The sequence below is a fragment of the Nematolebias whitei genome, chromosome 17 (assembly GCF_014905685.2).
Source record: "Nematolebias whitei isolate Nwh7 chromosome 17, NemWhi1, whole genome shotgun sequence".
Classification (NCBI taxonomy): domain Eukaryota; kingdom Metazoa; phylum Chordata; class Actinopteri; order Cyprinodontiformes; family Rivulidae; genus Nematolebias; species Nematolebias whitei.
This window is the reverse complement of record NC_056514.1, coordinates 21,939,998-21,950,966: the sequence shown is the minus strand read 5'-3', so window position 1 is coordinate 21,950,966 and position 10,969 is coordinate 21,939,998. Positions and strand designations below refer to the sequence as shown.

The 10,969-nt window shown below is 40.1% G+C and overlaps 1 protein-coding gene across 1 annotated transcript in view; it reads right to left on the bottom strand.

The window, feature by feature from the left end:
- abi3b (ABI family, member 3b) overlaps positions 1 to 7,805 on the bottom strand; it is an 8,043-nt gene extending 238 nt beyond the window's left edge. The window contains exons 1-5 of the mRNA XM_037691635.1: positions 7,544 to 7,805; positions 6,029 to 6,196; positions 1,151 to 1,330; positions 924 to 994; positions 19 to 399 (exon numbers count right to left, since the gene is read on the bottom strand). Coding sequence (XP_037547563.1) covers positions 19 to 399; positions 924 to 994; positions 1,151 to 1,330; positions 6,029 to 6,196; positions 7,544 to 7,687 — 944 coding nt within the window. The 5' untranslated portion in view covers positions 7,688 to 7,805. The remainder of the gene's footprint in view (positions 1 to 18; positions 400 to 923; positions 995 to 1,150; positions 1,331 to 6,028; positions 6,197 to 7,543) is intronic.
- Between the last annotated feature and the right edge of the window lie 3,164 nt (positions 7,806 to 10,969).

The following is a 10,969-nucleotide window of genomic DNA, read 5'->3' as shown; positions in this document are numbered from 1 at the left end:
GGGAGTGCAGTTCCCGACACAGGAGGAGGTGGAGGAGGAGGCGGGAGTGCAGTTCCCGACATAGGAGGAGGCGGAGGAGGAGGAGGTATTGCAGCTCCTGACATAGGAGGAGGCGGAGGAAAAGGAGGGAGTGCAGTTCCCGACACAGGGGGAGGTGGAGGAGGAGGAGGAGAGGCACCACCAGTTGCAGGAGGAGGTGGAGGCAGGAAGCTGTTGCTCGATGGGCTGATGTTTGGTAAAGGAGGAGGTGGAGGAAGGTCTGAGAGGGTAGGAAAGGAAGGCGGAGGGGGGAGGTCCGAGTCTGTTGAAGAAGGAGCAGGAGGCGGCAGGCTGCTGTCTGTGGGTTTGGGGAGCATGGTGGGCACAGAGGGGGGAGGTACAGCGATGCCGTGGGAGGTTCTGTGAATTAAACCATCAGAACAAACGTGATTAATCATAACAAATAAATTCAGGTGTTTTTAAAAATTGTAGGAAATTCCCAAATTAAAGGGATATTTCACATTTTAAACAGGGTTATGTAGAAACAGTTAATATCTTACCTGTGGCAGATAGCTGTTTGATCAACCTCAGTACGGAGAAATAGTTTTGATTTAATCCTATTGATGAGCAAATGACCCAAACACAAACCAAAGTTGATTGTTGCCATTTTTAAACAAGTCCAATGATTAAAATTGGTTTGTTTAAAAAGATAAATAAATAAACAGCCCTGGCCTTAATTTAACGAGCTGTTAGCTCATGGGTCTGGTAATAATTAATTTTCTTTCAAGTTTGAGGACACTCATAGAGCTACGTATACAAAGTAACATACTGAAACACTTGTTGAGACTTTTTAAAAACATCTGAACTATCCCTTTATCAGATGCATCCGTTAATCAAGACAGTGGTCAGTATGAAAACGACTAAGGAGGAGCGTGTCTACTTACACTGAGATTTCTGCAGCTCTTTCTTTGCTGGCTGCTGTCTCTTCCATCTTCTTGGGCTGTTGCTCAGTCACCTGAGGAGAAAAGTTCAGCTGTAAGTGCAAAAAGCAGATTTATCTCACACGTCTGCACAGATGACACTGGAATGTATTCCTACCACCCTGAAGCTAATGATAAAATCCCATCATGTGCGGAGTCAGACCTCGCGCTCTGTTTCTGCGCCACTTCACCTGAAAACAGTGTCCGATGGAGTCCAGGGTGGAGTAGGAGATTGGCACCCTTTCATAGATTTCCTCTGGTTCTCTGCCTAACGTCGGCGGCATCATGGGCATGGAGAGCGTTTTGTTTTTGGGAGTGGAGAAGGCTCTGATCTCCTGCCGAGCAACTTTCTCAAAGTGTATCGCTGCAGCCTGGACCAGAACACAGAAGAATTTATTTACACAAGAGCTTTTTTTTATTCTCCCCCACAAAGGCCCTGTTCAGATTTGCACTAATATACATGCAATTGCTCATCTCTGATCGAGACCATTCATACATGGCAGGTAAATGTGTATACCAAACGTTTTCTTTTTTGAGGAATGGATATCGGAACAATTGTATTATTTTGGTATTTACACTGTTCGGAGTTTTTGTTGTTTTCTCTTGATTAGCTTAATTGCCTAACAGATGCAGTGAGGAAATATAATACAAAGATTAGTGCTTTCAGTTTCAGAGCAAAGACTAAAAATCTTCCACGATGAAACACGGTTAGCTGCTGTTATACTCAGCTTCAGTGAGAATGGAACATCAGTACTGGGTTTAATTAGGGGACAATTATGTGACACAATGCTGCTCAGATTGTTGTTCTGTGATTAACATGCACATTACCCCGTGAGCACAGCAGGTGTAAAAACAATCAGAACAGAGCTTGAACTAAAGAAGAAACTCACCACGCTGTATTAAAGCCCGACCGCTATATCAGAAGGCCCGATATTTTTGGCCGATAGCCGATATGTGTTTTGGGGACATACAGTATATTATGTGCTGATATAACACTTCTAATCTTCACCGCTAAAATGCTGGGAACAAGTTGCGTCCTTACTTGCAAATGGAGTAATTGTACAATGTATCCAGCAGAGGGTGCATGCGGACTACTTGCAAGTCATGGCCATGCTGCACACTTGACATAGCACAGCCGAGATGAGACCCAAAAGCAGGGAGCAACTAAATACTGTGCAGCATATTTTGCTGAACAGAGCATGTTAAGTTTATAGTAACTGATCCGTAAAATAAAAAAATCCACAATGATAAATTCTCTTCAATCCTCCAACCCTCTTGTCATTAGTTACGTGCCTCTCAATTTAGCAAGCTAACGTTTATATAACCTAGCACTTGTAAAACTTTATCCAGAACAGTAAATCTAACATAGAGGTAAAATATATCAGTGTTAGTAATGTTAACTTTGTCCACAATGAGATGCAATGTTTGTCTGAAATCTTTACTTTTCCACAAAAAAAAAAAAAAACATGCCACTGTCGTCAATACTCATTAGGTCTTCACCATATGAGACTGACTGTTTAAACAATGAACAGAGAAGGGTGTTTCTTTGTTTTAATTCATATTTTTGTAACACACTTGGTAACTTTATGGGGAATAGAGGAGGATAGTAAATGTGAACGCACATTAGAAAGACATTAGGACGTTTTTTATGACCAGTGCACCCACTTGTAAACCTAGTGTAGGACTAGCCATGAAAATACAAACACCTCTCAGCTCTGAATCTTACCATACCATACCATACAATACGATACCATACCATACCATACCATACCATACCATACCATACCATACCATACCATACCATACCATACCATACCATACCATACCATACCATTTTATTTATAGAGCACTTAAAACAGCGACAAGGCCAACCAAAGTGCTGTACAGACAGAACAACAGGTAACACACAAAGAAAATACAAAATGAAGTAAATCGGAATATAGACATAAAAACGATGGAGATAATGACGACTAACCAGTGTGGAGCATACAGGTTCAAAACACAGATCATCTGTGTTGAAAGCTACTGAATAGTAGTGGGTTTTTACAAATGTAAACCGGACTTGAAAACCGAGAGGGAGGGGGCCTGTCTGACAAGCAGAGGTAACTCGTTCCAAAGTCTTGGTCCTGTTACAGAGAAGGCCCTGTCACCTCTGCGCTTAGTCTTATTCCACTTTTATTCAGCTGCACGTCCCCGACCATTAATAGCTAATTAAAAATGTTGGGGGGGTTTCCAGGTTCGGACCTGTAATTACTGTTAATTCGTTGGGTCGGGTGGGGTTCGGAAAATATGACTGTGGGCTGGGGCCGGGTCGGATCAGATTTTTTGGGCCCGACTGCAACTCTAGGGTGCATTCTGTCATGTTTTGAGGAGGATCAGAACACAAATGTGAAACCAGTACTCTCAAATATAAAAATTAACTAATTTACTAAACAAGAAAACCAAAACATAAAGATTGCTGAGGCTGCACAAGGAATTGACAAATGGGAAAACTCTTAATAAACTCAAAAGGGGAACGAACATGAGCAGCTTCACAGCATAATGCACCGAAAATGAGACCGTATTTAAGGAGACGCTAACAATGTACAAATAACAAACATCTCAGGATCAGAGACAGGTGAAGGTGGCAGACTGGCTGTAAAAATACTGACAGAGGGAGACATGAGAAATGGCACGGGAAAAACCGACATAAGCAGCACAAAAACAACACAGAAAAACTAAACACACAAATCACAGACCATGACTTTTTTTCTTCCTTTGGCTAAATTTCAATAATTGTTTACAAATAAAGTAGGTATTAAAACTTAAGGTTTAGTCTGTTGTTTCTATATATTTAAACACTTTTATTACCAAAGGATAAAACTTTGAAGGAATAATCTTCATAAAATATAAAATTATTGTGCGTCACTTGATAAAAACTTGTCACTTAATACTTGACCACTTGCTCTCACCGAGATCGGATGCTTCTCCCCTCCCTCTCTGCTTTGCTTTGCGCTCTGTCTGTCAGTGAAACTGCTTCTGAGCCTCTCTTGCATATCCTCCGAACCATATTTATGGAGTTGTTTTGATCAGTTGGTCCCTCAACTCAATTTACAACATTTCTTCGAAGAGAAGACAGGCTTTAGGCGAGTCGAATTGCCCCGTCGGCACGCACGCAGCTGGATATCTCATCGACAGGAAGACTTGATGATGTGTCTATCTCTGCTGCCATCTGTGGATTTTAAGGACGCATATTTAATTGGATTTACGATAACTGGTTCCTGCTTTTTGGATTTGGCTGGTTGCAGTTTTTTCTACAATCGAGGAAGTCGTCTGCAGCAAATTTGGACCCTATCGCGCTGCTTGCCTTATGATGGCTTGGTTCGTGTCTCGAGTACCCAGACTCAAATGCTTTGGGCTGAATGGATCAGATCTTGGGGATTTTACTCAGTCACATTCCATCGGTGTGACCAAGTTATTTTGGACATTTCTGAACCGAGTCGACCAACACAGACTAAAGGTAGATGTCATTAAGTCCTGCCTGTCCCCCAAACAACTGTGTGTTTATCTAAGTTGGCTCCCCTTGGCTGGCCTTGAAGGCCATCTTATCTGAATTCACCTGGAGTACATGCGATTTGATGCTCACCACCCCCTCCCTGAGGAATTTTCAACTGATAACCAGATGAAACCAGCTGAATAAACTTTGTGTCATCATTTCAGGACTCTTGGATTCTCATAGACGTTATTCTTGGCCATTCCTCGACATACCTCAAGAATGTTTATGGATCTCACCGGAGGACATTGACTGATTTTCCATCCTTATCAGAACTCTTACAGTGACCTTGAGAGAGAGCATCTATGAACATGCTTACCGCTCTTGCCCCCCCCCCCCCCCTGCAGAATGTCTATGTCACTATGTGCTTATTTGTGCGAGGTGTTTTTTTAATATTAGAGGGTTTTTTTTTCTCAGGCAAGAAAAAAAAAGTCTGATAGGAATTTTTTTCGCCTCCAACTCCAACATGTGTCCAGTTAACCACTGTTTTTGTTTGTCCAAACAGGTCTCACTTGTAAATGAGTCTTCAAGGCTCAATGTGATTTATCTGTTTAAATAAAGGTTGAATGAATGAATGAAAAAAAAAGCAGCACGATTTAAATGAAGAATATAAAAAAGAGATGCAACTAAACACACAAACAAACAGCCGTCATGTTGAGAAATCCACAGAGTGTGGCCGTTTATGTCACTCCTGTTTTCGTAGGATGGATCAGATGTGGTAACCTGCTGGAGTTATGCTGCAATATGGGTTTAAAATGTTTTTTTTTCCTGAACATCCAAAACTAAATTGAGGAAGTGAATTAATAATGCAAATTGTATTTTTTAAGTAGCTTTTCCTCTTAATTCAAGCAGAAAACACTGAATGTGAATCACATACCGAGTCAAGATTGTAGTAAAAGTATGTACCTGTAATAGTCTGGCAATTTTCATTACTGCAACAAATTCCACATATGTATTTATTACACACACGCACAGAGAGCGAGAGAGAAAGAGAGCACCTCAGAACCTTCTTGATGAAACATCATCATTAGAAAACATCTTCTGTAAAGAAAATGAGTCAAATTTTATGGTGAATGAAATCTTTAGGTTAACAAATATGAGGCTTTGTTGAAACAAATTAGAACATAAAATATAAAATACAAATGTAGATAATTTTAAAAAAGTGTTTCTGATTTGTTTCTTACATTTGGTTCATTTACTTCAATGTGTGTTAATAATAAACTGGTTATACAGAAGTTAGAAGTAAATCAAATCTGTTAAAATACATGTTATTTGCATATATTATAAGATATTTAAAAGTGCTTTTACTTTGTTTCTCACGCTACTTCCCAGACATTATTATTATTATTATTAGCAGGGTCTGCGTTGCAACTTATGACTGAGCCGTGCATCACTGCAACATGTTCAGATCTTCATAATTCAGTTTCTGTAACTGGTATCTCTCCCAAAAACGATTGTGTCATTTTCTACAAGAGCTTTTTGTGCGAAGGATTCACACATCTCTCAGAGATCATGTGTTTTGTCATGCTTTCCTCACCAGTGACAGCAGGTTGATGGAGGACTCCATAGCTTTGATCTGCATGGCCTGAGAGTCCAGCAGTCTGAGCACAGTGCTGGCCACATTGTTGATCTGGTAGGTGACACTGGCTAAAGCCTGGGTGGTCAGAGCTTTGGCCTCTTCAACAGCTTTCGTTGGATCCTCTGCCTGTAGCGTGATTTAAACCATCAAGATATCCACTCGTTAAACTGTGTTTGAAGTTATTTCAGTTGCTCAAAGTGTTGTGGGGCCATCACGAAAGGTTTGAATAAGGGAGAACCCTGATGACCCCACACTACTATTCTGTTTTGATCCTGCATCTTTATGTGCAGCTTTGAGATGAAACCAGAAAAGCATCCATCCAAACATGCCACTTGACTGGGATAGGCTGCTATAATTTATATTTGTTTTGTCTAATACTGACAAAATTATAAAAATAATAATAATATATATATACTGCAAAGAATAAAAATGATAAATTACGTTTTGACAAAGCAGATGAGAAAACCCATTTGTATTCTGTGCGCTACACATTCAAAGTTTAAATGATTCATAGAAAGTTGGACTGTACATGTCTGAACTGACATTTGATGTTTTTTTTCCCCACAGTTGTTACAAAATTAAATTAGATGGAGGCTGCAGTAGCATGGTGGTCAGCGCTGTGGCCTTGTAGTCCTGAGGTTGTGTGTTTGAGTCCAGGTTGTGGCCTCCAGTGTCAAACAATTGCCAAATCTTTCATGTGAGTTTGCTCACTGGGGCAACCCCTGAAGAAGGGAGCAACCAAAAGAAACTTACGTACTTTTACTGTTTAAATTAGATGATTTTTAACATTTTTTTTCTGCAGAACCTTCTAGTGATAGTTGATGCATGCTGAAACTTATTATTTAAAATTTTCTGTTGTGTAACAAACTCTTCTTATTTTAATAGATAAACAAATTATGCATGAAAACATAAAGATTTTTGTCTTCTTTCATCAGTGTGTATCTCACTACTGTAGGACTTTCTCTCGAATCCTATCAGCAGAAAACACACAGCCAAGCTTCTAGATGTGTTTTATGTTGGCTCAAAGTGATCTCTTCACAAGTGTAAGTCTTATTTAACATGTCCTACCACCTACATAAAACACTGTAGAAGCATAAAAACCACACGTGCGACCATCAGACTCTTCTGTCGCTCACGGTTGAAGAATTTTCCAAAGTTGACTTTTAGTTTTCACAAAGAAACTGTTTGTTTTTGAAGCTTATTTTTCAGTCTGCCTTTCTGTCTGCCTTGTATAAATTTGGCAGTCAGGGAGTGACAGACACTGTTACAACCATGGAAGCAGCTTTAACGTTTTGATTTATTTTTGGTTTTCTCAAAACTTCTCATACAGTTCATACAAAATGTGGACTTTATTTTTTGTGTTTAAATTTTTACAAAGTCATGTTGGAGAATCAGTAGCTTTAATGACACCCTGCAGAAAATGCCCAGATCTGTTCTAGTCCTTGTTAAACAGTTTTAATGAGTTGTACTCACCTGGAGATAATTCTTCTCACAGTAATCTGCTACTCGGAGGAGGTTGCTGTGGTTGTCCACCAGGTCCTTCCTGGCTCCTGGTGACTCCTGTAAAATCTGAGCAATAACTTCAGAGAAGCTCGGCTTCTCCCTCACTTCTCCCATGGTCAACCTTTGAAACAACTCAAACACCAACAGACGCTAAATGGAGAGGTTGGAAAAAAGAGTTTTTGCTTTAAAACAAGAGTCAGACGAGGCAGGAGGTGAAGAGTCGGCGGAAAACGCGGAAAACACCTGAGGGCAGAGATTTCTGAGCAGCTGTCAGCAGGGCAGGGCTGCACATCTGCACCTCCACTGTCAGAGCCAACAGCTAACATCTGTCTCACTGGAGAATATATTGTACTTATATATACTATTTTATATCACAATGCTTTGTACAAACAATTACTTAAACTCTGAAACGCTTTAAATTATATCAGGTTCATGTCAACAGCTTCAATACAAAACACTTGTAATTTTATTTAAATCCACTAGATGGCAGTGTAGTCTAAAGAGAAGATTGCTCGATTTCATAATTTTCAGATTTAACACAAAATCATCTGCAGAACCTTGTTTGCCAACAGTATGTTTTGCACAGCCTAGATTTCTTGTACCTTTGGGTATTTTTTTTGTATTAATACTTTGAATATTTTACAAACAGCATCCTTTGGGTCTGTGTAAAGATTCATAGTTCATTTATTCAGATTTCTGTCTTTGTTCACAAGTTTGCAGCAAACAGTTTTCTCCAAACTTTAATGACTAATTGGTCAATTTTTACTTAGTTCACATGTTGTTAAATGGGCTTCTGTGAAAAGTTTATAAAACAATTATTTATTTATTTGTTTATTTATTTATTTATTTATTTATTTATGTATTGGCGGCACAGAGGTTAGAGTAGATATGCCTGTGATCGAAAAGTCGCAGGATCAACTCCCCCGAGTGACAACATCAAAATGTGGGTGGCAAAGGTGAAACACCCACACCTGCCTTGAGGTGACGACAGCGTCCACATTATTGACATCAAAATATAGCAAGATATACAGAGAAGATATTCCTTTAAACTTGTTTAATACATTTTACAGTTTCCTGTTAGATAGGAAGCATTTCAGCATATCATCAAAGTTTAATGACAGGATGACAATAATATGAAAAAGACCATAAAACAAATAAAAACAGCTCATACTTCTTTGGCACAAACTGATTATGAACATGTGCAAAATGGACTGCTTACATCAGCAGTTCAGGAAACTTGTGCGTAAGTGTAGCAGAACCTTTAAACTTGTAAAACTTTTCTGCGTATCGTCGGTGGAGCCTACATCCTAAATGTTGTGGAACAACCTCAGTTTGAGTCGAACTGATCTGATGGTTCAGTTAATGTATAGTCAATAAGGGGCGAGACCAAAGAGGATTGCAAGGGTTTTAAAGCTACTGCAATCTCAAACATTTTAGAGCAGTATATGCAAACACTACTTTATAAACTTTTAAACATACATTTTTTTTATACAGAAATCCACTTCAAATTATTTGAACTAAAATTTAACAGGGACCACACGGCCCAACACTCTTTAAATCGATCTTCATCACCTTCTTTTTTCGGCTTTGGAGTCGCCACAGTGAGTCATCCTCCTCCATCTCACTCTGTCCTCTGCATCCTCTGTCTTCACTCCAACTACCTCCATGTCCTCTCTAACTGCATCCATATGTCTTCTCTTTTTCTTTTTCCTGGCAGCTGCATTTCTAACATCCTTCTACCAGTATACCCACTGTCCCTCCTCTTGACATGTCCAAACCATCTCACTCTGGCCTCCTTAACTTTATCTTGTTCAACCTGTGCTGTACCTCTGATGATCTCATTCCTAATCTTATCCATCCTTGTCACTCCTAAGGAGAACCTCAACATCTTCATTTCTGCTACTTCCAGTTCTGTCTCCTGTCTTTTTGTCGTTGCCACTGTCTCCAGACTGTACAACATAACTGGTCTCACCACTGTCTTGTAAACTTTTCCTTTGACCTTTGCTGATAGCCTTTTGTCACAAATCACTCCTGAAACTTTTTTCCATCCACTCCATCCTGCCTGGACTCTCTTCTTCACTTCTTTACCACACTCCACATTTTCCTGGACAGTGAACCCCAAGTGCTTGAAGTCCTGCACCTTTGTGACCTCTGCTCCTTGTAGCCTCACTGTTCCACCTCCTCCCTCTCATTCACACACATGTACTCTGTCTTACAATGGCTGACTTTCATTCCTCTTCTTTCAAGTGCATACCTCCACCTCTCCAAGTTTTCCTCCACCTGTTCCCTGTTCTCACCACAGATCACAATGTCATCTGCAAACATCATAGTCCATAGGGGTTCTTGCCTGACCTCATCTGTCAGTTGGTCCATCACCAGAGTAAACAAGAAGGGTCTCAGAGCCGATCCTTGATGCACTCCCACCTCCACCTTGAAGCACATCTCACCACTGTCCTGCTGTCCTCATACATGTCCTGTACCAGTCTAACATACTTTTCTGCCACTCCAGATTTCCTCATGCAATACCAAACCTCCTCCCTTGGCACTCTGTCATGCTTTTTCTAAATCCACAGACACAATGAAGACCTTTCTGACCATCTGTACTTCTTCATCAGCATCCTCAAAGCAAATATGGCATCTGTGATGTCTCTTTCTAGGCGTGAAACCATACTGCTGCTCATAGATAGTCACCTCTCGTCTAAGTCTTGCTTCCACAACTCTCTCCCAGATCTTCATCCTGTGGCTCATCAACTTAATTCCCCTGTAGTTGCTACAACTCTGTACATCACCCTTGTTCTTAAAAATGGACACCAGCACACTTCTTCTCTATTCCTCAGTGATTTTCTCACCCTCAAATATGTCATTGAATATTTGAGTCAAAAACCTCACTGACATCTCTCCAAGACATTTCCAAACCTCCACTGTATGTCATCAGGTCCTACTGCCTTCCCCTTCTTCATTCTTTACAGAGTTTTCCAGACTTCACCCTCACTAATCTTTCCCACTCTACTCTTCTTTCTCTTTCATTCTCTTCATTAATTAGCTCCTCAAAGTACTTCTTCCTCTTCTCATCATAATCTCCTCACTTGTTAGAACATTACCATTTGTATCTTTAACAAGCCTAACCTGCTGCACATCCTTTCCAGCCTGATCCCCCTGTCTCACCAATTGGCACTCTTTAAATCAATCTAAATTTAATTAATTTTCTTTTTTTTCCAGGTAGAACCTAATTTTTCTAGCAAGAAAGCAATGAGAAAGATTAAAGGGAGATATTTCAGTCTTATTGCAGCTCATGTTGCAGTTCATGCTTCTTCTTTCACATTGAGATGAAGTCAGAGGGTTTGTTTGCTTGTTTCTCTCAGGGTGAAAAATCTGCTCAGTCATTCAGCGGACAAT